At 35.1% G+C, this 26,699-nt stretch overlaps 4 protein-coding genes across 9 annotated transcripts; 3 read left to right on the top strand and 1 right to left on the bottom strand.

The window, feature by feature from the left end:
• Positions 1-738: 738 nt before the first annotated feature.
• Positions 739-10,430, bottom strand: LOC116430259 (uncharacterized). Of its 6 annotated transcripts, none has more exons than XR_004235675.2 (16): positions 9,540-9,791; positions 8,291-9,061; positions 7,999-8,152; positions 6,777-7,399; positions 6,508-6,684; positions 6,014-6,375; positions 5,659-5,925; positions 5,224-5,586; positions 4,903-5,149; positions 4,626-4,834; positions 4,426-4,564; positions 4,092-4,348; positions 3,846-4,011; positions 3,614-3,786; positions 3,419-3,517; positions 739-2,539 (listed from the first exon to the last, which is right to left on the bottom strand). XR_004235675.2 is itself a non-coding variant. In XM_031984150.2 (16 exons), exons 2-15 carry the CDS (start codon positions 8,792-8,794, stop codon positions 3,499-3,501), a joined length of 3,660 nt encoding a protein of 1,219 aa, XP_031840010.2. In that variant the 5' UTR covers positions 8,795-9,061; positions 9,540-9,791; the 3' UTR covers positions 739-2,539; positions 3,466-3,498. The 6 variants fall into 6 exon arrangements, 4 of the variants coding, with proteins under 4 accessions (XP_031840010.2, XP_031840009.2, XP_031840005.2 ...); XR_012998807.1 differs by lacking the exon at positions 3,419-3,517 and having other exon boundaries at positions 739-2,104; positions 2,352-2,539; XM_031984150.2 differs by having other exon boundaries at positions 3,466-3,517.
• On the top strand, positions 10,073-13,737 carry Rtf1 (RNA polymerase-associated protein Rtf1). Its single transcript, XM_031984152.2, has 7 exons — positions 10,073-10,367; positions 10,903-11,161; positions 11,240-11,644; positions 11,736-11,976; positions 12,091-12,817; positions 12,889-13,156; positions 13,256-13,737. Exons 1-7 carry the CDS (start codon positions 10,287-10,289, stop codon positions 13,360-13,362), a joined length of 2,088 nt encoding a protein of 695 aa, XP_031840012.1. The 5' UTR covers positions 10,073-10,286; the 3' UTR covers positions 13,363-13,737.
• A 2,514-nt stretch (positions 13,738-16,251) lies between these two features.
• tsr (Cofilin/actin-depolymerizing factor homolog tsr) lies at positions 16,252-21,522 on the top strand. Its single transcript, XM_031984154.2, has 3 exons — positions 16,252-16,442; positions 20,362-20,604; positions 20,698-21,522. Exons 1-3 carry the CDS (start codon positions 16,440-16,442, stop codon positions 20,896-20,898), a joined length of 447 nt encoding a protein of 148 aa, XP_031840014.1. The 5' UTR covers positions 16,252-16,439; the 3' UTR covers positions 20,899-21,522.
• A 1,055-nt stretch (positions 21,523-22,577) lies between these two features.
• LOC116430260 (WD repeat-containing protein CG11141) lies at positions 22,578-26,683 on the top strand. Its single transcript, XM_031984151.2, has 9 exons — positions 22,578-22,911; positions 23,085-23,317; positions 23,382-23,669; positions 23,748-23,908; positions 23,983-24,118; positions 24,188-24,491; positions 24,562-24,721; positions 24,798-25,651; positions 25,728-26,683. Exons 2-9 carry the CDS (start codon positions 23,093-23,095, stop codon positions 25,814-25,816), a joined length of 2,217 nt encoding a protein of 738 aa, XP_031840011.1. The 5' UTR covers positions 22,578-22,911; positions 23,085-23,092; the 3' UTR covers positions 25,817-26,683.
• The last annotated feature ends 16 nt before the right edge of the window (positions 26,684-26,699 follow it).

The raw sequence follows: 26,699 nt of genomic DNA, 5'->3' as shown, positions 1-26,699 counted from the left end.
GTTTCATACGTTAAGATTTTTAAGTCAAAAATAAAATAAAAACTTTATCAGACTACATTAAAGTTCTTATTTTATTGTACATTTTGCATACAGATTGCCAATGTTTCTATATCCACGATTTAGCAGTAATTTTATTCCTATGTTCTCTAACATTATAAAAATAATAAATGTAATAAAGTTTGCTGTTAATTCATCATTACATTAATACTAAGTTCATAAATTAGAGGCGCGATTCATCATCAATTCGATCATGACAAACGTAAAATATTACGATTCTCGCTTTTGCAATTAGAAAGTAGAACACAATTATTATTCGTTCCACGTATGTATACATATATATATGAAATAATGCATTAGCCATTTTATAATCACAATGACCTTCACAGTGGAAGCCCTCTTTGAGACGAAGGAAGAGCGTAAAATGAATACTCACATTAAAACAAGATGCAACAATATTAACCATATTCCTTGGTATTTGTAACATGACATTAGAAATCTGCATATTATAAACATAATGTTCTGTAACATGAAACTTATTTTGCACCATTCTTGGAAGATTATTCATACATAGTACAAGTTAAATTAGAACTAATTAACTGTTAAATATTATTTATAAGAAGCTGTATTTTTACATTATGAACTATATAGCTTAGAACCAACTGGAAATGTGGGATATGGAGAACTGAAATCAACAAAAGCTTTATAAGGAGTGCCTTTTTGGGTTATTAAAACAAAACATACAGCAAACAAAGTGCATTTTGACAATAATAATAATAATGATAGTAATAATAATAATAATAATGTGCAGAACATACAATTCTTTTTTTAAAGATGAACTTTTTTCAAAGTAAGCCTTAAATAAAGTGTAACGTTATATTCTATTTGTTCAATACCTCTTTTTTTTATATGCGTTATACGATATGATATTTTTCACTGCATAACTTTTCATAAAATGATATGCCATTTTTCATGCTTCAAAGAATTTACTAGGTTCCCAAATCTTACCAAACTTATGGAAAAGATGCACTTGCAGACGAAGTAGGATTTATATGTTAAAAATTATGCAATAAAAAAGAGGTACAATACAGACCAATCAAGTAGAAAATAATTAATTTGTCTGCTTTAAATAGCATTCGAAGTAATCGATGAATTTATAACAGAGCAGCAAGCCGCAAAATGAAGTAATATCAATTTTTAAACACGGGCGTATTCGAATTCCATGGACAATATTATGATCGTACGTATCGGCTCTTTGTAACGTGTTTAAAGTATTCAGATCAATATGAACGCACGAATCGCATTAATTTTATTAAGCGATTATGCAAGATAAATTTTGTTATTTTTTCAGAATTAATTCAAATATTCCTAATATTTACACAATTCACAATAAACAAAATGATGTACAGTTAAGTTGGTCAATAATAAAATATAATACTTTAATATGTACTATTATCTTAAAGCATATTATGATCACATTAATTGTTAAATTATTCAATGTGAAAAGTAATTACAATAACTCATTGCACATTTCAGGAGCAAATAGTATTGATTTCTTTTTATATATATCAATAACTATGCTGAAATGCAGATAGTTCATATATGAGCTCATGATATATATATATAAAATCATTTTTTTTCTAAATTAATTGAAAGTAATTGTTCTCCATCCTGCAGACACAAATAATTTTTCTGTATTGTTATCATTGTATATCGATTTCAATTGTACAGGAAAGAATAATAGGTTTTGATTAAAATCAACTAGAGAGCATGAAATACTGTAAACAAGTATGTTCATAAATTGCTATAGCGGGATTGACATGCTAATCCGAGATACCGTAGAACTGAAACCTAGAATGTGAAGATATCAATGTCTCTATACTGCTATATAATTGGTCCAATTACAATTAAACCAATAACACACACGATCTTTTATATTTAGCATTCATTATTCTTAGGCCCTAAGATTGGAACTATATCTTTTTTTTTTACCACAAACTTCAGAAGGTTCTGATGTGTATTCTTTTCCTAATCACTCAACATTTGATACTCAACTTCACGTATTCTAATATATGGAATCACTGTTTAAACTCTGATAGAAGCGAAACTGAAAAATAAGAGTGTCGAATTATCAATAATATTATAAAGTTACGCATTAATTTTGCTAAATATTGGTACTTCAACTTAGAACAGTACTGATAGCCATATAGATCTATAGTTTCTTAATGTTAAAAGTTGCAAAAAATAGAATCTTTTAATATAGAAAAGATCTTTCAACATTCTTCACCATTTAATATAATTTCAAATGTGTAGAACTATTTATAGAGTAATTCTGTAAGAACGGAATTTCTTACTTTTTTTTATATACATCGACTACTACAGCTGAATTTCATTTTAACTGAATCGATTCACATCATACGATTAATGCTGTGACTTTCAATAAACAGTAGTTTCATCTGCAGATATAGCCAACTCTTCATCACTCCAATCACTAACTCCGAATCCTGATGAGCCATGGAAACTGCGTGATCTTGCAACGTGACTAAAAACAAAGCAAACAACAGTTTTCTTAAACTAAAAGAACGTGAAGAAAGAACCAGTTACTAAAAATCAATTCATTGTAAACATGAAAACTAATCTCCCATGTGTGTCTCTATAAAGAAGAATGATCGTCTATTAAACGTCTATATTCGATATTTGAAGAATTTCGATTTTTACGCCTATTTTAATAGGGAAAATATGCAACAGTGATAAGGGAATAGGTTCATTGAACCAAAAACATATTGGTTCTTTCTTGGATCATGCAAATCAAACGTGTCAATATGAGGCTCAAAAATTAATCTAGCTGTGTATCACATTAATAAGCCACAACAAATTAGGCTGAAAAATTTCGGCTTCGCACACTCATTATAAGGTGTATTAGTGTAATTCTAACTATCTCTTTTAAGAAGAATGTCTTTCGATCATAATAATGAAATGCTTCTGTGACTGGAATCACTGAAACATCGATAAATGAAATCAGGAAATAAATAGTGAATAATATGGATTTTATACCTTTATATGCTGCTACAAATAAAAGCAATTTCGTATATAGTTAAGTTCCCATTTAACGCTGCCTCAATTAACGCGATATAAATGTTTATATCGTGATATACTGTTTCATTTGAAGCTTAATCTTCCAGGAATATATTTTAAGCATTAATCTAGGCATTACTATATCGATAATACATAAAATCATATCGAATAGACACACATCCATAGTATTCATAGATTAAAAGTGCAAAAGTTGCATTATAATAGGCAATGAATTAATGTAAATAGTAAATAAATTCAAAAAGCAGCATTATTGCAACATGATTTTCTCAAGAGGTTATACAGTAATAGCAAAAATGGGGAGATGACGTTTTCTTCTATAATGTACCTCTTAAAAAAATCTACATCACAAAATCAAACAAGTCTTTTCCGTACCACTTGCTTGTACCGACGGTCTCTATCATTAGATTATCGATCGCTATCAGTCCTACCAACACAGTGAAACAATTACTTCTTATATTAATACGACAATAAAATTCTTTTATATTATGTTCTCCATTAACAAGCATGAACAACTGCTTACCTCGGCGAGAGATTTGCATTCACACTCTTTTTTGCTAATCCTGCCTTTTTTCTCCCTTCCATGGCTGCTTTCATAGGATCATAGCTCTTACGACGTTTCCAATTTTGCATCTCAACTTCTCTTGCATTTGGCGTTACAGGTTTCTTAGTTTCCTTTGGTTTTGCTTTAAGACCCTAAAATGTACATACCTCTAGGAATGTTTTATATGTTAAAAAACAAAAGTGTTGCATACCGTATTTGAAGTTCTATTTGATCGCATACTAAAGCGACCAGAATCAGTCCTACTAATACTTGTAATAGTTTCAGATTTCCCTCTAGTATCATGCGTTACCGTCTTTTTATTGTTTGTATTTGTTGGTAATTTTGTTGGTTGGGATTCTAATCTTGCCCTGCGTAAACTGTAAGTAAGATTTTGAAAGGTATACGTTAATTGATCTATAAGAATTGTAGCAAAGTTTCTATAAAGCACTATAATTACCTAAATGCTCTATTATATTTAGTGTTTGAAATAACATTTTGCGAGAACTGCTGACGGTCGTCACTACTTTCTGTATCGCTAGGCTGATGTAATGTTTTTGATATATTTTTATGCAAACTATGACTAGTGTCTTCGTCGCTTTCGTTATCCGAATCCATTAAAGGTGAACGACAGACTGTAATACGAGCTGTCATAGCTGTGACAACATTTTGAGTTGTTTGCAAATAATATGATGTTTCTAGATCACTATCGCTTTCCTATTTACAAACAAATTTGATATTAGTTACTCATAATAGAAATGTATATTTTTTTTATGACAGACTCATCTACCTACCAACTGTGGACTACACGGCGGAGGTACTTGATTGTCATTCTGAGCAAAATTTAATTCGTTGTCGGACCATTCATTGGCTAATGAAAGAGCACCACCGGTCCCATGGAAACTCGCCGATCGTAACACAGAGCTATCGTGACTGTAAGAATATCGAGTACTGTAGAAATACAACATTTAAAAATATTTTTTACAATACTCACTTTCCTGTACTATCTTCTGTACTGTGGTGTTTCTTCGTATTATCCATTAATTTCTTTCTACCTTCAGCAGCTGCTTTCATTGGATCATAACTTTTCCTCCTCTTCCAATTCTGAAATTCAACTTCCTTCGATGTCAAAGTTGAATTACTTCTACCAGACTTTTGATCTTTATTTACTCTCTGATTAGGTCGCTGTGTAGTGGTAGTATGCTAAACATAATTCAACGATATCAAGTATAATGAAGAAATCTCTCTGTAAGGATTTTATAAACACTCACATGAGCTGATTTCGGTACTCTTATACTAAGTCTAGTACTATCAGTCCTTGACAGTGATACAGCTCTAGGTTTCGCAGGTTCCGATTTTTTTACAGGTTCCTTACTATGAGTGTTCACGTTAGTTGCTCGACTTCGATGGTAATTTTGCTCTTTCTTCGCCGGGGCTACTGCTTTCACTTCGCTTTGCGCTCTTCTGCGTCGCTCTTCTGGAGTGGTATTAGGAGTTGTATCGGACTCACAATTTAATCTGTGGAATATGACATACGGTTCACATTGTTCAACTCTTCATTTGATATTTTTCCTACATATTTATGGAAGTACCTTGCTCTCCTTATACTGAAAGCTCGATTCAATTTGATTCCTGTAGTTGCCGGAGCTAACGAAGATTTCACTTGTTGTTCACCAGTTTCACTGCTACTGTCGGAAGCAGCAACACACCTTCCGCCTGAAGATGTTCTATCGATGTCACTACTGTTAAAGCTACTGCGCCGCGAGGACTGACTCTGTGACTTTATATTTCTAATATTTGCGTTGCTACACGATCTTTGGATACTTAGATTACGTTGAAGGTTTGGACTATTCTGAAGAACACTGTTTGCTTTTGGTAGTAAGTCTTTGTTATTAAAGCCAATGTTTGCTTCGTGGTAACTTGCTGTACTATTCGACTTTCTTAACATGTACGGACTTGAAAGGAAAACAACCAAATTTTAGTATTTTGCGAACGGAATAATTTTCATTCTTATCTGATCTATTCACCTGTTTTCGACACAAGTAAAATATCCAATATTTTTTGCTTGTGGGGAAGATTTCGTTAAGTGCTTAGTTCTTTCCAGCACAGGTGAATTAACAATTTTCGTAACTGCCTTGCGAGTTACGATAGGACTATTAGTTAATTTTGGTGTAGATGGTCTTAGACGGCTTAAGACGGGGCTAGTTGTGTATTTAATGTCATCGTCTTGGTAGTACTTCATGCTGCTTCTCCTGGACGTATTGGATTCGGTTGTATCGGATGTGTATTCTCTCCTGGGAGATTAATCAAAAATATTTAACAGTAATTTATAATCTTCATGTTATAAATAAATTTATATACATATTATAAAAGTCTGTTCACCTGTCCAAGGAACTACTTCGCCTTCCTAGATGAAGGGAAGCAAAATCTTTGGACGGACTACTTAATTCTGCGTTAACATCCTCAGTCTTAGATTTGTTTGAACTTAAATATTTGCGAAGGCTTCTCCTATTTTCGCTGGTATTAATTCTTCTAAAGAGAGATTCAGATAAGCTTCCGCGTCTTGCCAACGAACCGTGTACCGGAGTTCGTTGTGAACTGTGTGGAGGAGTATTGTAACTGTTGCTGGTGTCATCATCTGATTCTCCACCAGAATCAATAAGTATATGTTGGTTCGACATTAATCCAATTCTTTCCTTCATTCGCAAATACGATTCTACATCTAAGTTGCTGTCGTTTTGTTCCTGATATAAATGATTATATAAATGTAATAAACGTTAACCAAAACTGCCAAAAAACGTTGATCTAATATCACGATAGTAAAGATATTTTTAACAGACACATTATTTAAAGCAACTTATGTAACAATGACATACAGTGCGACTACGAGCCAGTCTTTGAGATCTAGTATGAATTGGAGACGGTATTTTGGAAGGACTTAGTGGTGGGGTGCGGCCGGTTAGTCCACCAATTGCTGGTGGAAGAGAATTATGTTCTGCTACTTGACTCGCCCATTCCGATATCCATGTGTTGTTGTCCCTGGAAGCACTCATCTGTAAAACGAAATATTTTTAATTGTTATTTAAATAAAATTATTATACTCGTACAATACTGTTAATAAATATTTAATGTTCAATTAATTTACCTTAAAGCTATGAATACATGCTTCATTGGATTCATCTTCAGTGAAAACACCAACATTAAACACTTTATCAATATCCATTCTTGCTTTTTCTTCGTCAGTGTAGTCTTTGTGTATTGTATATGTCCCAGCTTCACTGATTTCATCATCGGAGCCTGCACCGGTATTGCTGACATTAAAAGTGTCTATGTTGGTCTCGGTTGTTTCATCTGGATTTACTTCTACTGTATATTTAACACTAGATAAATTGTGTTCTTTCGCGATAATACTTTTCTTTCTGGCATAGCTGATGTTTGACACTTTTTCATTGTCGGACAAATGCTCGTAATCATCTTCGTGATCTATATTTTTTGTATAAAGTTTCTCACTAACAGTATCATCATAGTTGTTAGACTGAATTCGGCTTAAGTCGTTTATAGTAGCAGATTTTTGAGGGCCCCAATATGGTGTACGCTTTTTTTCTGAATAAGTAAGCTCTAGAGAAAGATTTTTATGAGGAAATTTATTTTGTTTTGATTGTTCGAATGATCTAGTCATTAGGTCTTGTTTATTTTGAAAATTCGTTACTTTCACGTTAGACTCGGATTTTTTTGTAGCATTAGACGATTTTGAAAATGATTTTGAACCTAAAAAAAAGGGAAAATTTGTTACAATTGCATAAAGTATCACATACCAAAGTACAAATATAATGGAACACATAAAACAAATATAAATCTACAATGAAAATAAATTGTTGATGTAGATATTTATATGCAGTAATCACAATTCTTCAATTTAATATAATCAAATATTTTAATATAAATGTGATTAAAGTCAGTAACGTGTTGGCAGCCTACATACTGTGAACATATTGAAGGTACATGAGAAGAATATTAAAAAGCATGGTACAGGTGACTTCATCATGACTCATACATTACAGATATAGTCTTCCATTACACAGTATTTGTTCTTCAAAAGGAATTGTTCTCCAATGAGTTAAAAAAAAAAATCAAGCATTATTTTGGGTAATACAAATTAAATATATGTTCATTAGGAAAAAGTATTAAATTATGTTATAAGTTAGAAGCATTTTAGTAACAGAGATAGAAGAGATATAAAATATGTCTCTATGAAATGATTAAATTTTTAATTTATATGTATCATACTAAAAACAAAACACTTTCAGTTAAATGTTTGTTAAACAAAAAGGCATCACCATATACATTTGAAAAAAGAAAGAAATTACCTAATTGCTTTAATTTCTCTGACAATTGATCTGTTTTTCTTTTTGTGTCATCTTCACTACTGAAATATCCTTCAGAATGTGTACTGGAAACCTTTTGTTTTTGTACTGAATTTGACGAAAATGATGTGGCACTTTTTCTTGAGTTAATTTCTACCTAAAAATTTAATTCCCAGTTTAGTTACATTTTACAACAGACTTTAGACTTCTACTTTTAATTCTTGGTGTTTATATACATTTTAATGACATTGATTAACTTTTCATTAATTTCCCCATTAAGATTTAGAGAACCTACCTTAGATGTAGAAAGGTTTCTCTTGTGCCTGGCGTTGTACCTCTCAAATAAATTTTGATACTTGGTTGTGTCGACTTCCTTGTTGCCAAAATCAATTGTAAAAGCTAACGGAGCTTGATGTGCATAGCCATCGGTTGAATTTTCTGACGTTACTTCTGCCTGCTGATCTTTGCTGTCATTCTGCAAAACCTTCATGTCTTCGGTTATTCCTTTCTCCTTGTTCCTTATACTGTTCCCCTCTTCTTTATTTCCTAAGACTCGATTGTCAGGTAATTCGTTCACGAAAACCTCGGCATCGTCGAGTTGTGCGTATACAATGGTACGATCGTATTTGCGGCTGTCAATCGTTTTATCATCGAGTGGCGAATAAGAATGCCGGAGATCTCGTACGTTTTCGTTGTTCTCGCGTCGAACACCATCCTTAAATTCCATCGAATTGCTTGCCGAAAGTTGTGTGTCAACCTCTTTGGACGTGCTCTTGTCTACTTCCATATTCACAGCCATTGAGCATTCTAATTTTAAACATCCGTAATTAGAATGCTCTGTTTCTCTACGACACTACTATCTATTACAATTAATTCGTAAATGCCACTCCTATAATTACATTTCACTGGTTGACGGTAACGTCATACAAAATCCAATATAGTACAAAATTTCTCTGACACATCGACACAGATGCGTCTATCGTACGCCATTGACGGCAAAAAGTGTCAACATCCATGATTACCAGTGCAATGAAAGAAAATATTCCTAAGGTCGATAAGCCAGTATCTGCGAGATCATTAAAAAACGAAACGATAATGCGTTAATTGTAAAAGAAAAATATTACGATTGGAACAGTCCTTTAATTGATACGTTTGCGAATGATATGGAATATTTAATTCTGCATGCAATTTGTAACGAAGGGAGGAAATACCTTTAAACGAGTATATCGTTCAACGGAAAATTCGTATATCCCACTACTATTTGTAAAATCTTCTGAAAAACAACTGCGCTCTCTATGCTGCGATATTCTATGCCACGGATTGAAATGAAAATTACAAAATTACACATTGTCATTCGAATTTAAAAACTTATTAAAGAATTTAAGTCTCTTCTATGGTTTCTATAGTTCCATTGTGTAGTTACATTATGTATGAAACATGAAATTTGTATTTTTACGCAGTATAAACGTTATATATAAAATATGTATGGAAATATTTTTATCGAACGAACAAATATACTCAGAATTAGTAAAATAAATACATACAGTTTGTTTGTAACAACGCTAATAACACGAGACTGTAGGTAAGCACCTACCCACTATGCGCTACTAATTGACACTCTGGAGCAATTTATTTACACGTTATAAATATTTCTGTCTCGGTATTCATTGCAAAAGTGTAGCAATATTTCTACATTATCACAGTTATTAATGAAAATATCAAAGAAATATGAATTACAGCAAGTTCGTTCCTGACAGAACGTATCACGTGTGTCTGACGTTATACCGGGTGTTTTCGAAACTGCAGTAATTCAGAAACAACGCGATTCGTTAAATAAATAAAGAAAGGGGAAGGAATTTTATTTCATATAATTTCAATTCTCAAAAAATCGAATATAAATCTTTCTCAGTGTATTATCTAAATTCTGTTTGTACGATGTTATGTTTGAATTTCACGTACACCTTGTATATCATTTATGTCACGAAACATTCTACCATAGATAAGAATGCGGTTTCTCATAACCTCTTATGAATGGTAAGAGTGGGGTGGACAACTATTGTGTTTAACTGTGTAAAGCGGAGAGCATTTACAGAGAGTCAGTGACGCTCTGTGTTACAGGTTCGATGAAATAATGCGTGGCGTGGTGAACGCTATTCTTGATCGGCGTTGATGTTTAACGTTTTCGGTTCTACGCGGTCTTCCTAGTTTATTGTGTCTTGCATGACGTTAGATTTGTCTTTGTCGGGAGGGCGTGCAATTTTCACGATCTCCGTACGGATATCTGCGTGACGATGCCAAAGAGAAAGAATCAGGCTCTTATAGATTCTGACAGTAGTGGCAGTGTGTCGGAAAGTGGTTCGGATTTGGATAATGTAAATGATATAACCTTACATAAAAATCTCGTGTTGCATATCGGCTGCGTTGCGTTTTGAATTCAATTTCACACTCTTCGAGAGTTCTGCGTCTCGATATTAATAGTAATGTTATTTATATCGAATCGACTTTGCACCTTTGCTACAAGTTATTGTACATGATATACGAATGGAAATTACTTTACATAACCTGTTGTACTGCTAGATACGCGCTCGAGTTTTTGTGTCAGATTTTTAATTAATTTTTAGGAACGATTGTTCTTCTGGTATACAAGCCCCGAGTTTTAGGGATTGTTGCTAAACAAAACGTATTACGAGATTAGTGGTACACGAATTTGACAGGAATTGAAATTAAACAGAGATCATTTCTTTATTAATAAATTGAAATAGAAATCAAAAGTTTTTCCAATGCTAGAAATGTATGAAGTTCATGAATTGAAAGTTGTGTATCAACTTTGTTTTGAAATGCATTATTCACTTTTCCAATGTACGAGAAACATTTGATCTTTAATGAAATGTCTCTCCCATGAATTAGGACTTGTTATCGCTTGCTAAAAAGAAGAAAGGAAAATCGCAAGATGACTCTCAATCCAATGAAGACACAGGAACCGCTAAAAAAGATAGCAAACATGATTCAGATACATCAGATTCAGATGATGATTGGGGTGCAAAGGCTGGTAAAAATAAGAAAAAGAAAGTGCCAACTAAACGAAATAAACGAAAGATGACAAAGTCTAGCAGCGAAGAAAGTGCTGGTGAAAAAGAACCTGAGAAGGTCTCTGAACCAGAAGAAGGTAATACTTTACATTGGAATTAAATATTTAAATGTTCAAATATTTCTGTGATATTAAATAATCATTTTACATTTACAGGTGAGGTATCAGATTCCGATGCTAGTGTCTCTGATTCCAGCCAGGAAGAATTTAATGATGGATATGATGACAAATTGATGGGAGATGCAGAGGATCAAGCAAGACTTGCTCAAATGACAGAAAAAGAACGTGAACAAGAAATCTTCAAACGCATTGAACAAAGAGAGATAATGAAAACAAGATTTGAAATCGAAAAGAAATTGAGGATGGCCAAGAAACAGGAATTGAAGAAGCAAAAGGAATCAAGGAAGAAGGAGAAGAGTGCAGAAGAGAAGAAAGTAGACAGAGCCCCAGATCCTAAGGAAAGAAGTAAGGATCGTAAGAAGACAATAGAGGAGAAGCAAGACAAAAAATTCCATGCTATGTCTCTGCTGAAAGCAAGGAGAGAAGAGAAGAAGGAAAGAGGTAAAGTGATTAAGTAGATTGTAGGTAATTTAAAATTAATTTTCATTCGAAGATTATTTTCCTTTAATGACATTATCTATTCTTTCATCAGAGGAAAAGGAAAAACAAAGGATAGAGCAGCAGCAACAACAATCGAAGGACATTGAGGAAGAAGAATTGGAAGACGATCACAAAGGAGGTGCAAATAAAACAAAGCTTAAGGCATCTGATATTTATTCAGATGACAGCGGTTCATCGGACAGCGGTGAAGATGAAGAAGCTCCTAAACCGTCATCTCATCGCAGGTCGTCTTCAAGCGACAGTAGAGATTCCGATTCTGATAATGACAAAAAGTTGGTAACTTTATTTTCAATTAAGAACAATATTTCGACGATGCTAATTGTAACTTTATTTTCAATTAAGAACAATATTTCGACGATGCTAATTGTAACTTTATAACGTTACAGATCTGTTACTAGTAACAAGGCTAAACCGAAAAAGCCAATATACGTTAGTACCAAGGAAGATCTCAACAAAATCAGATTGTCTCGCCACAAAATGGAGAGATTTGTGCACTTACCCTTCTTTGACAGAGTAGTGCAAGGCTGCTTTGTCAGAATTGGAATTGGAAATAACAACGGAAAACCCGTCTACAGAGTGGCTGAAATTAGCGGAGTCTGTGAAACAGGAAAAATTTATCAGCTCGGTGGTACAAGAACAAACAAAGGCTTAAAGTTAAGACATGGAGCTCAGGAACGCGTGTTTAGACTAGAGTTCGTGTCAAATCAAGAATTCACAGAATCTGAATTTTTCAAATGGAAAGAAACTTGTGCTCTGCAAGGAATATCTATGCCCACATTCGAAGAGGTTGAACAGAAATTGAAAGATATCAAAGAAGCTCTGGTTTATGAATTTAAAGAAGAAGACATAGAGAAAATAGTACGGGAGAAGGAAAGATTTAAACAAAATCCGTACAACTATGCGATGAAGAAAGCACAGCTCATGCGAGAAAGAGATGCAGCTAATTGCAGAGGAGACGATGAAACTGCTAGCCGACTGAATCAAGAACTGAGCGAGCTTGAGGAACGTGCTTCGGAGCTGGATAAAATGCGAACTGCTACAATATCCAGTATATCATACATTAACGATCGTAATCGGAAGAAGAACGTCGAGGAAGCAGAAAAAGCTATAATGGTAATTTAAAATATTGAAATATTGAAGGTTCACGAGTTCCTGTAACTAATATATAAATTTCTGCATTATAGGAAGAGATCAAAGCTAACAAAGGTAAAAAGGTAGACGATCCGTTTACTAGACGTAGCACAAAACCAAGGATGGTTTATAAACCAGAAGACGACGACGTAGCAACCGCGGCTCCGGTAAACGATAAAACAGCTCCCCAACAAACTGATGCTGTCGCAACAAGTAACGACAAAGAAAACGGACAGGAGACAAAGAAGAAGCAAAGCACTGAAGATTTATTTAACGCTCATGATTTTGACATTACAATAGATTTGGAGGTACCGATTCCGAGTAAGTTGTGTACAAAAGTTTCTTATCAATCGTAAATAAATTATATTTTTTTTAAGTGAGATCATTCTTGTAACTCTTTATGTAATGTAACTTTTTCAGATAATCCTGTTAGTGTTTTGCCGAAGCCTATTAGCAATATCAAAGACACAGGACCTCGGCGATCACTAAACTTAGAAGATTATAAGAAAAAACGGGGACTCATCTAACGCCCTATTAGCTTTAGAGATCGGAAGAATGTTTCAAGGATAAGTTGTAAACGTAATCGTGTAGTCATTGAACTATACACACTTCTGTCCTTGGATAGCCGGATTACTTTGTAAAAGCAAGGATAAAATCTTGTATCAGTTGACTGAGAAACTAGCTTATGTATAGTTCTCGTATAAGTTTTGTTTCGTTATAAATAATGACTCCTTCTTTTTAAAAGGATATAGGTGGTTCCTACCATATAGCTATTATAGCCGCGTGATCATAATTACTGCATTCTGTATTGAGGAATGCCATTCCAATGTTCGTGAAGGTATGTTTCGCTTCATAGACACTGTTAATGAGTACTTAAAAAAAAAGTATTATGATTTGATTTATTTAAGAACTTTGTTATTGCATTTGTTCCCCTCTATTGGTAACATTACTTCTCTATCTTTTACAAAGAGTATAAATACATCTCATCAATACGAAAAGGAAAATAAAAAAGATTAAAACGTAGCTCTATTTATATCTTAATCAAAAAAATAATGACGAGCAAATAGTTGAAGTAACAAAAAATCGGTATTGCTTATAGATATACTAATCATAATTTACGTACATTATTATATAAAGTTTTCTGTGTTCTGTATGGTAAAATAAATATCAATAAGCGACCACCTTATACAAAGTTACATGAATATTCGAAATCTACAGAGATATTAGTTACGTACTCAATTTTTATTACTTGATACCATTAAAGCATACTTATCAATATTTTTTTATTCTTCTGCAGTGCTTTATGATTGTTAATTGCACTGCAAATTACTGCCAATATATACTGGCTATGGAAGTTTCAACATATGTTTTACAAAAGAAATTTGTACATATTCTCTAAAGGATTTAAATAATTTAAAGGCTAAATTCATATATATATATATATAATGCTCTACGAAATAATGACAAAAACATATTTTTAGATGTGTACTTTTCGTTTTTCGAGTTAATCGAATAATTATTGTTGTCTTCATTCTATCAGATTAGGTAAATATTAATTATGTTATGCTAGTAATTTTGACTAATATTCACTGAATATTAGGTATCTTTTACTATACTTCATCTGTCCATTAGATTATTCTTTTTACTCATGATCATGAATATGATATCTTGAATAAATAAAGTTTTATACTTTACATTAAAAGGATGCATTTTTTAATTACGTATATTTAGTTAGGTAATCGAACAATCGAAAGGAAACGAAATCTTCATTTAATAACACATAAGATTAACGTAAAATTTTATTTATTCAGGATGTTGAAGACTTATTTCAAGTGACAATTTACACGTAATTATACGTGCTTATACGTATATTATTATAGAATGCTGACTAGTATGTAATGTTAAAATACAGCATGTATTTGTCATTATCCACAAATTTGCCAAAACTGTACATATATGTATTTAAGCAGTATATTATTAAAAAATTATAGAGAAATTCATATTTTTATTTACATTACGAGAATCTTACATTTTTATCTTTTATAGGAATTAAGGGCTTAAGTAGATTAGCTTCAAAGTGGATGAAACTTTATAAAGACTCACTTATGTTTGCTAATAGAGAATGGTTTGGAACCTATACAAATTATATATACATATAATACTCGGTTTTTATATTGATATAAATTGTTAGTATAATATACATTATTCTGCTATACCATTAATCTATAGTTTGTATGCTTATAGATCATATCTTTGTTTCTTAGCTGATATTGTATATTATCGTGAACGAACGAAATTATTTAACATTACTGACAAAAAAATGATAAATTGTATTAAACAGATCTCTTACTGTACTAACTGTAGATGTAAGGTGTACAATGGGTACACATTATATCACAGTATCTAGAATTATTGCTGCAACCTGTATTTCTCATCTATACAGAAATAATATTTAATCATATTTTGTTATATCTAAACTGAAATATATCTATGTGAATACCTTCATTCGACTTTTAATTTTTTCGTTTTAAAATACACTCATGAACAGTACCATTATAAGAGTGCATTAATTCTAATCTGATATTTTGTTCCATGCGTTATAATTTAAAAGAAAATTGAAAATCATTCGCAAATTTGTTTTCAATACAAAGTTAATTTATCTCGGAAAACATCAATCAAACATTGTTCCTCGAACAACGTACACAAGTGTTAAAATAAAAATCAATGGTACAATCTGCATACACAAAATAGCATCAGCGTCCGATCTACTTTATCGAATTTACCTACAGAGCCCTTCGAATCATCATCGAGCCGAGATTGTGCTGTCGCGTTCCGGTGTTTTTCGAAACTGTCAACTATGTTGCGCGCTGTGCGCACGCAAACTATACAGCATGCGCACGGAGTGACGCGCGACGTCTGTATGCGGTCGCATGCATGCCGCTGCCCATATAAGGTAATTTCCCCACGTCCCTCGCGATGATTGGCCAATAGAACCGGCAGCTAATATCGATGATTAATTCCATCGAATTCCGTGTCATTGTTACCGAATTAGGTCTTAAGATGATTTCACCCTGTAGACAATTCGATTAATCAACGATACATTTAAGTCGACCTGGAAGGAAATCGTATTCCAGTTAAAATTAAAATCCGTGCGAACGACCGGCACGAGCACGCCGTGCAACGCTTGCGCACTGGGAACGGTCCTACCGGTTTGAAAAGAAAAATCCACATCGGAACGATTTCGATTCGCCTATCCGTATCGGTGAAAAAAGATTCGAACAATCGGGGCACACCGTTTCCCATCGAATTTCCCTGTGAAATATCCGTGTAAAAGAAATCCCGGGTATACGTTAGCCGCACGCCGGCCAATCAAGATAGAGTTAATCAGAAGTGCGCGCGCGCAGGCGTAGGGATACAGGATTCGCAGAAAGCTGGCTGCGAGAGGAGCCTCCCTTCCCGTTCGTTCGTTCGTTCGTTCGTGAGCCGCGACCCCCGCGACTGGACACTGCGCCTATCCAGTTCCACCAGAACCGAGGCTATCGTGAAAGTGTAGGTTAAAAGTGCTTGTTTACGTGATTCTCCTCACCGGCTACGATATCACGAAATGGTAAATATCACACTGTGCATGTACCCGTTCCCCGAAAAATGTCAACGTGCCGCCCGGGAAAACCGGTACGGCACGGGTTACTTTGTGGTTATGGCCGAAGCAGACGCGCCGGTCGCCATTTCTGTTCCGGCAATACGCCGCTAGCACGGCCCGCTTTCTTCCTTCGGCCGTCTGCCGATCTGCCGATCGCTTTTCGCCGCGATCCGCCCGTTTTAGTATCGCGGGTGCTATTGATTTTCACGCGTTCGATGCCGAATCGATGGGGGCTCGATACTTTCCTCGCTCGGCCGGGATTTTAACGTGCCAACCGCGATATTCCTTGCTTCCAGGAAACGGATGATTCATTTCCAGCCTCGCGATACCGACAACCGCAGGCTCGAGCCGAGCGGCTGCGATATCTTGGCGACGGGAAAAATATTCCACATCGAGCACCGACTCGCTGTTTTGTCGGAACGTATCGAGTCGCATGGCAATCGACTCGGTGAATTTCTCTCGATCCGTCGCGGTACTTCGTATCGGGGAAATCTTTCTCCTCGTGGAACGATGTTTCTCCTGTAATCGTAATATTCCCGGCGACTCGTTTGCCATTTCTTTGCGCCACATGCTCTCGGTTATAGTGTAAACTGTACGGTGTAATCCGGTACTCGGAACGTCGGTTTCCCGTAAGCCGAAATAACACTTTCGCATAATTTTACTGGCATCGAGTGAATTCCGAAAACCAGTTTCTATTTGCCGCTTACACGTTTCACGCGAACCTCCGATGCTGCACGGATCTATTCGAACGCTGTTATCACGACGATTTCGCCACGGGTTCGGATATTTCGCGAATTCCCGACGGAATTGCCAAAAATTTATGTAACGGGCATAGGTTAATGCCAGACCGGAATACCCAATGACCGTGCGAGCCGTTGAAATATCGAACTCCATTATCGATCACCTGCTACCTTTCAATCGAAACCACGGATTCCGTCTTTTCGAATTCGACCCGTCGTTCGGTCGTTAATTCTACATTTATCTATCCTCCTCGCGCGAATAGACGTTGCCGCAAAATCGCCGAACCTCTCCGTTGCGAGTATAAATCACAGAGAAGCACGGGCGAACAGTGCGACCCGCGATTTATTTCGAGACAAATCGATTGCACCGTGGAATCGTTTCGCGTTGCCGTTTTCGTGTATCAGTGTTTTATCTGTATTATCTGTCGGCTGCAATTATCGCCGATATCGAGTCGTCGTCGCCTGGAGGCTCGCATTCGATCGGTCTTTCCCCCGCGAATCGAATTTTCCACGTTACGAATTTCCATGGGAGGGGGGGAGGGTTCCTATCGCGGACGATTAGGAATTCCACGGAGGCTCCTGCACATGACGCGTCTGTCGAAGTTCCGGAAGAATTAATTATGTAGTCGCGTTCCGTTTCCGGCAAATTGGCGACAGAAACTTAACCATGTGAAACTGGCGCAAGCAGTAACTACCGTTCACCGTCGAGTACATTTTAAATATTTCTGCCGGTTACCGATAGACGCTGTATCCTTGGTAATGAAGAGTTGGGTTTCCTTGCGAAACTAATCCCCCCCACCCCCCCTGTTTAGCCTCGAGGATGACAGTGAACTACAAGAGAAGTTCTGGGTAGAGAGGGAAAAATTCAATGAGCCCGTAAGGAGGTCGGTTCTTGCAGGCCAGTGACTCTCAAAGTTCACTGACGCCTTCGTAAACGTGGTGAATAAGCTGATTATCCTCGACATTGCGATGGTCCATCTTGCTCGCCGTCGTGCCTCGAATTCGTAAAACCGTGCGTCGCCCCTTGGCTCGGTCGCGTCGGTTAAATAACGTGTTTCTGCTCGAGTCGTTAAATTATTCTATTATTAACGATTTTCTATGTCCCGGCAATTTAATATTTAATGCTTCGGCTATCGGAGAGTAGTGAAAAATTGAACGATTGAATTTCACAGGAAGGGGAGGAACGACGAAGAAATGCATTAGTCATCGATAAATTTGATATAGACTGATAAAAATGTGAGTACGCGCGGAAGGTGTCTATACCGCATCGCGTGACAGAGGTGGAACACCGGTCGCTCTCTTTTTATTAACTGCCAAGCGATAGCGTATGAAACCGTACATGTAAACGGCCAGTTTACTCGGCAGTCAAACAACCGACCATGTCGCTCCTTGTCGGTGAATCATCTTCCGTTTGACCTTGTGCCACACACAAGAGACGTTTACAACAACGCCCTAGAGGGAGCCAAGTCTGGCCCTAACCGGCATCCCCCGTCGTGCCAGAATATCGACCGAGGAATTGCATCCTCCATCCACTGGGCTATCCTCCAACCACGTTACACTTTTCGTCGGACCCTTTTGCACCCCAATCGACCCCTTACACGCGCTCACTATGCTACCCTGCTGAAACTCGCGTAGAAACGAGAAACAAAAACGAGGCGGACAATGATCAATTGCTCAACCGGAAATCGCACGATTCGACGAATAACCGATTCGATTTTTTTTCTTGAAGATAAAGAAGTTTGCAATCTTATCAATATCGAACGTTTACAAACAGCCAATGCGAGTAATCGACAAAACGAATAATTCTACTATAATAACTATTATTAATTCTACTATAATAATCATTGTGAATTACAATGATAGAATACACTGCAATGAGTAGAAATATAATGATAAAATTTTTTAAACATTATACTTGAATCCCTTCTGTCTAGAAATAATTTTAAATCACTCTAGAACGTTCTCAATAAATTGTTGATCGCGTTTCCCACTGGCAGACGATCCAGCTGCTCCTTTAAATATCGAATTACGTTTTCAACGACTAATTTTAGCGGTTTTGCAATTTCTTGTTTACAAGTAACGAAGTCCGCCCGTGTTTGTCAATATACGTCGAGCAGATCCCCGTGCGGATCGAATAGATTTCTTTCCGATTCGGAAGTATGTTGATCCTAGACGAAAGCCGTTCAAAAATAACTATCCCACTTGGAACTTTTACTCTGCGTGTCGTGCATCTGTGGCGTTGCTCCCCCCTCTTCAACCCCCCCGCGCGCGCTCCGCCTCGCCAGGCGTTCGCAGTGTTCCGCCCTCTCGTACGAATACGAGAGCGCGTTTCATCTCTAATCCCCTAGAATTTTCGCGGCGCGGCCCGTCGTCCGTCGGGGCGACGCTCGTATTTCACGGATTTTCCACAGAGTGGCAGGAGCACATAATCGAACGGACCTCTGCACCGTGCGGCACGTGCCCGCGGGCAATGGATAACTTTAGAAATGGACGTCGGATCTGTTTTAGCATCGGATTCGTGCGTGGGAAGACTTTATTTCGGTACGTCCCCCACGTTTACCCGCGAAATAAGCTTAAACGGCCAGACTAACACGACGTTAGCCTAACGCTGATAGCGTCGATACCGGCACTACCCTCCCCCGTAACGAGCGAACCGTCGTCGTCGTCCGTACGCGCGGCGCAGGGAAGCGTCCGATGAGTCTTCGCTCGGACTGTACCAAAAGGGGAATCACCTATCGATGCGAGGGGCGGGGGTTAGGGAGGAGGGTTAATTCGCGACAGCTTTTGATCTTTAAAGAATTCCGAATGATTCGTCGTAATTACGAGTGCACTCGTCGCTGAATAATTTCTGCGGACTGATTGCACGTTTAATTGGATAGCAAATGTTCGTACCGACGCGATAAAGATACGTTTCGTAAAACGCGGTGCGAGTTAGAAGTCGCTTGTCACGGTATCGGTTTCAACAGGTGCGGTTCGAGTTTTGTAAACAAACTTTTCATCGAGCCATTATGCAACATGTTGTGGCTCGGTGCATACGGTTTGTCTCCGACGATCGTGTGCTCGAAATTTTATTTGAATATTTTTCATTGTTTTAATGTGGTTTGATCGTTTGGTTGATAATTGGTCTTGGTTAATAATTGTTTTAGGCATCTGGAGTAACAGTGGCCGACGTTTGTAAGACAACGTACGAGGAAATTAAAAAAGACAAAAAGCATCGATATGTAATCTTTTACATTAAGGACGAAAAGCAAATCGATGTTGAAGTGATCGGACCTCGCGACGCCGCTTATGATGCCTTCCTCGAAGATTTGCAGAAATGTGGTAGCGGAGAGTGTCGCTACGGTCTTTTCGACTTTGAATACACTCATCAGTGTCAGGGTACATCCGAGGTAATGTTTCTTTTTTTCTTTTTTTTTTTAACGATTCATTTATTCGATGATAGATTATTAGGATTTTAATAACCGGTGATTATTTATTTCCAGGCCTCCAAGAAACAGAAGTTGTTCTTGATGTCGTGGTGTCCTGACACGGCTAAAGTTAAGAAGAAGATGTTGTACTCGAGTTCTTTTGACGCTTTAAAAAAGTCCTTAGTTGGTGTGCAAAAGTACATACAGGCAACAGACCTTTCAGAGGCTTCCGAAGAAGCTGTGGAAGAGAAGCTCCGAGCCACTGACAGGAATTAGGAGTGTATCAGCGAATCCAAAATTAATAATATTAACGAGAGAAATCAAGTGAAAAACAATACGCAAACTCCCTTCCCCAAAAAATAATGCTCTGTACCGTCGTCGCATCGAAGGTTCATGTTTTTCTTTTAAACGGAAACGATTACCAAGTATTTGCGCTACATGTATTAGTCATTGGGGAGCGTAAACATTAGCAGAAAAAGAACGTAAAAGAAAAAAGCAGAAAATATATAAAGAAAAAAAAATCACTTTTCATACTGAGAAACGTTGTGTGAATCTGTCTGATATAATATTAATATTATACTATTATTATAATTATAAGAATACTTGTAAAAGAATAACAGTTTACAACCAGTCAGGCAGTAAGATTGAAAGCATTACACTTTTTGTTTTGTCATCGGCTGTATAATGTTTAAATTAAATTCATTTCATAATGACTTCTCGTGAAAACCCCGTTAGTGAGTCCCATATTATTCCTGATGTTGCGTGAAATTCTATTATTTGGTTTGTTATGACAAAGAAAAAAAGAACACAGAAGAAACGTATTATTAGCAATATTGTTTGTACATGATAAGTCTATCATTTTATACGTAAAATAAATTTTGCTTCAATTATTTTCTACAATTTTTATATTGAATTTTCGAAGGCGAATCGGACTGTCATTTTTTAATTAGCAAGTTGTTACTTATTATTTTGTGTTTATTGTTAAAATCAAATTGATGTCTTTGTAAAGATTTGGTTTTTATTACTACCTGAAAAGTACTTTATATTTGGTATGTGTGCACATTATACAAGTTTATTTATTAAGTTTCAAATACTTGAATTCTGCAGACATAACGCTTTAAATCGGAGGTGTCGAATTGCCCGTTTAGTATTGTCCAATTACCTCTATTCTAGGAGCTGCCCTACACTGTCTATGAGAAGCTTTATGTAGTGTTCAATATAAACAAATAAAAGTAGGTGAGTATAGTGAAGAAGTCACCATGGAGCTCGTGAACCCCTAGTCTGACACCCCTGCCTTAAATTATTATCTTGAATGATTTTTTATCTCAATTTCAATTACGAATATTGTGAGAAGTTTACATTAGTTCAAATAAAAATTGTTAAGCATTCAGTAATTAATTTAATTTAATACTTTATTGCTGTCTCTAAAATAAACTTGTATGGTTTTTACAAAATGAACATTAGAAAAAATTATATTCTATATCGACTTGGGTTGGTAATTTCCCTTCATATTGGAGATCTTAATAAATATCAAATATTCACTTTAATTTAAGACATAAATAAATTCAATTAATTCTAGTCCATTTTGATATAGAATGCAGTTGTTCATAAATATATTATTACAAATTGGTTAATATTCATTATATCGAATTTTTATTTTTATTTTAAAAAGAAACATTTAGAAATTGGGTATTTCACAAATGTTGGAGCATGGTGCAAGTATACGTGACAAATGCATGTGCATACACTGCGATGTCATTTACCTACGTTGCTGTGAAAAATACATATTATACTGTTATACAATTTGCCCATAAGTAAAGTAATTGTCACAATATGTAATTAAAGCTTACATAAAGAAAAAATGAGAATTTTAGGAATTTGTTCAATATTAAATATAACTCTATGGTAGTACATATTTCATTATCTTCGTCATAGAATATTTTACTTTGAATTTTGAAATATCGTTATTAATTGCTTATTTAATTATGAACTATATTAACTTGATCTGACATATTATAAACTATAAAAAAGAAATCCAAGAAGTACAAAATACTTATGTGGTAAAATTATGACAGCGACTGCTCTATGTATGATATAATCCATGGTAACAGAAGGCGTGCACATATAACGATACAATATTGCTACAGTTTGCCGAATTGTCAAATGATCCTGAAGCCGTTAATTTTGTAATATTGATCAAAATGTCATTATTTCATTAAACATGGTGAGAAAAATGTGATTTGATAACTATACGATCTTCTTTACATATCGCATCAAGTCGATAAGAAGGTAATGAAATATAATTTCAGATATTTGAGTAGTATTATTTACAGTAGCATATTACGTTATTGTTTTTCACTGATATTAGTAGGACAATGTATATATGTTATTGTATCGAATAACGTTTCGACAGAGTACTTATAAATCATTCATATTGTTTTACTATAATTTTGTACAAACAGCATTTGCTATGACAACACCTATGTGTGAAGATGGAGGTCCCTTGAGAGAATGGGCTCCTCTTGCTATGCTTCTTCAACAAATACCCGCAAAGATTCAAAATGGACTATTCACGCATAATATTAATTTTACCTGTATTGATGCAGTACCTGAATTTATAGCCATTGGAACTAACCATGGTTTGGTTTATTGGTTTAACAGAGAGAAACAAGATCTTCAAAGACTTCGATGTGAGGTGCGTTTCACAACGTTTTTATAAATGGTTCATGAACTTACATAAAATTATGTTTTTTCTTCAGAATGTAAATTCAAAGATCACGTGTATTCAAGTAATATCAACTGTGGATTACATGGTTGCTGCTGGTAATGAACATGGTGTTGTAACTGTATTTCAAATACCTAAAAATCCACCAGATTCATTACCAGACAGTTTAAAACCAAAGCAAAAGAAGCAAGTAGAAAGATATAGTATCACTGGTCTGCATAATAGTGCAGTGACAAGAGTTGAGTGGTCTAAGAATGGTATGAAACTATTCAGTGGAGACCAAGATGGCTTAGTAGCATTGACTGAAATTGATTTTTATATGGTACGTAGAAAATAAATACTATTTTACATAGATACACATACGCATATATAATATATTTCTAACACAAATATTTAATAGCATTTATCAAAATCATCAGAATTATTGAATGAAAAGTATGCAGTTGTACAGCTGAGTTACCAGCAAGGTTTATTACTGGTCTCAACAACATTACGTACAATATTAGTAAACAGAAATGAGAATGGCAAAGTAACACAAGTTGGTCAAAAAGAACGTAAAACGTTAATATTACAATTTTAATATATAATCTGCGTTGCCGTTATAAAATAATTTCTCTAACAGTCTTATATTTTAGATTAGGAAATTTAGGAGCCGTGTTCGGTTGCCGACAAAACTACGTGCAAGATTTGGTAATTTATGCCAGCAGACCTGGGTTACGTTTGTGGCAAGCTGACAAGACCGGAACTGTATTAAAAACACTTATCTTTAAGGTTTGTATATAAATGTATGATTTCTTTCAGGTGTCTTTATATTATCTAAACAAATTATATACTTTTAAGGATGCTATTCGATCTGGTCACACAGAGGTAGAACTGCTGAACCCAGCACCAGAAAGTTCTAAAAAAAGTCGCGGAGAACCTACGTTCGGTGTCATTTTACCTTTTTGCGATGACTTATTAGTAACGTATAGCGATGATATTATATATGTAGTAAATCCACAGACTATTGCTATAACGTCCATTGTAACTGACTTGCGTCGAGTTACTGATGTTGCTTGCACTAAAGATGAAATATTTGTCTTGGAAGGTGAAAGGAACATTATACGCATAGCATATTATCCTGAGACTAATATGTTTGCAACTGGTATATATTTATTTTTTAAATACGTGTTATACTATCTTGTCTGATATTTATAAAATAATTCTGCTTTTAGGAGGAAAAAATATCCTTGATCCACTATCATCAATTGCAGAAATCAGTAAACCAGTAACTAATGGCATACTAGAATTAACTTCTAAATTGAAGGAAAGCTCGATCGTGCCAGCCATTCCTTTCCACAAAATGAATCCAACTAATATCATTCAATCTGTTAGGTAAGGTGAAACATGACATTTATTGTATCTTGGTATATATATGCAATCGTTATATTAAACGAAATGTTATTTTTAGCGTTACACCAGTTGTCACGGCTGACACTGATGTAACTTCAATAGTCCACGCAGAAGAAGCTGTAGAAGTACCACCTGTAATACCAATTAATTTAAATACTTCTTTAATAGCAAACAGTAGTACTATGGCAGAGCAGAATGGTGCCTCTAGAAGAAAGAATACCGAACAAACGGATAAACACAATGACAGACGGCAAATATTCCAAAAGATCAGTCAACAAGAATTTGAAGATGTTGTTTTCACACCAGAAAGGAAACTTAAAAAATCGCGTAATAAACTAATAAACGGAAACGAAAGTGGTTCATCATTGTCCGACGTTGATGATATGTCTGCCTTCAATAAGGATAAAATAAATGCCAACGACGCTAAAACAACGCATTCCTCTTTACTGACGCTCAGCGTCGACGATGACTTTATATTGAAAACAGAAAGAAATCTTGAACTGATACAACGCGACGTGGAAAATAAAGAGAAACTTTTAGCCGATGTTCTGGACTTTGATTTGTCGAAATACATGACGAGTAGTCAAATCAGTACTACAAATTCAAATGTTTCTCAATGTATCGATACAAGTACATATATCGACTGCAAAATACATTCCAATGATTCTTCGATAGACGAAAGAAACAGTGAGCAAGAGGTGTACAATGAGCACAGTGATCATACAGAAACCGAGTCTGGCGACGAAGACGTCAGTTATCGAACGGAATTAAAGAAATTGGAAGACTTAGGTGAATGTAGGAAAAAACTCATGCAAGAGAAGTTAAGCGACCCGTTATTCAACAGTAATTACGTTGACTCACGAAAAATATCGCATACGGCAGATGTGGATAGGCACGATCTAGAATTCCATAGTGAGTATAATTAATTATTAGTATTACGTCCTTACAATACGAATTTAACGTTGTTTATTATTTCTAACGTCTTCAGTCTTATCAAATGAAACTATGATATCAACTGCTCTTGATGAGGAAGGTTGGGTTCTGGTGAAAAATGTCACATCTTCGGTTGCAATGTAAGATTTAATAACAGAGCAACTATTTCATGCACGAATTACTTCAATTTCCATTCATAATTTACGAATAGTAAGTTGTCCAAAGATGTGCTTTCAATTTATTTCTGCACATCCGGTTATTAAGCGAAGCTTACATTAGAAAACAGATCGTTTAAGCGTGTATTTTTACACAAAATTTGAGTCATAATTAAATAATGCCTTCTAGTCGTATTTCAGTGCAGTATATTCTACTTCTATTGTAAATGAAAAGTATATAAAACTTTTTAATGGGCGCTTTTAATTAGAACGAATTTCTATAATATTTCTGCAAGATTATTTTATATTGTGGAATTAATTTTTTTGTTTATCTTACAAAAAATAATAATTGCGTGCAATTCGTTTATAATATTAGTGCAATAGAAATTTATTGCATAACGTGAATGTATTATATCTGTAGAAAGCATAATTGTGATTTTTTAGGATTAAATTTTTTTCGTTTAAAAATTTATTATTACAAAGTATTATACAGTACATGTTTTCCTGTATGTTCCAGTATAAGTGTAATATTTTTAATAAAATTATTGTTATTGAAAATATTTCAATTTCTAAGAGAAATCGATAATACTACATAGTTAAAATTATAAGAAAAACTGTACCATGTATTTTGATTGATAATGTAAATGTTAATACAAATCGTCGCAGAAACATATTTAATTTTCTAATGTAATAACATTTGTGTAACTGTAGGTATTAAGGTAAGCAATTATTTTATTTTTATGTATACACATATGTATCTGAAGTTTAATTCATTATGGATATAACTGTGCTGCTTACACATTTTTTCTAATTAAATATGTTACACCTTATTAAATGAAATAAATAAAAAATAAAATTTCATTTTTCCTTTT

Source organism: Nomia melanderi, chromosome 6 (genome assembly GCF_051020985.1).
Source record: "Nomia melanderi isolate GNS246 chromosome 6, iyNomMela1, whole genome shotgun sequence".
Taxonomy (NCBI): domain Eukaryota; kingdom Metazoa; phylum Arthropoda; class Insecta; order Hymenoptera; family Halictidae; genus Nomia; species Nomia melanderi.
Note: the sequence above shows the minus strand (reverse complement) of the source record. Positions and strands in the feature narration are given on the sequence as shown.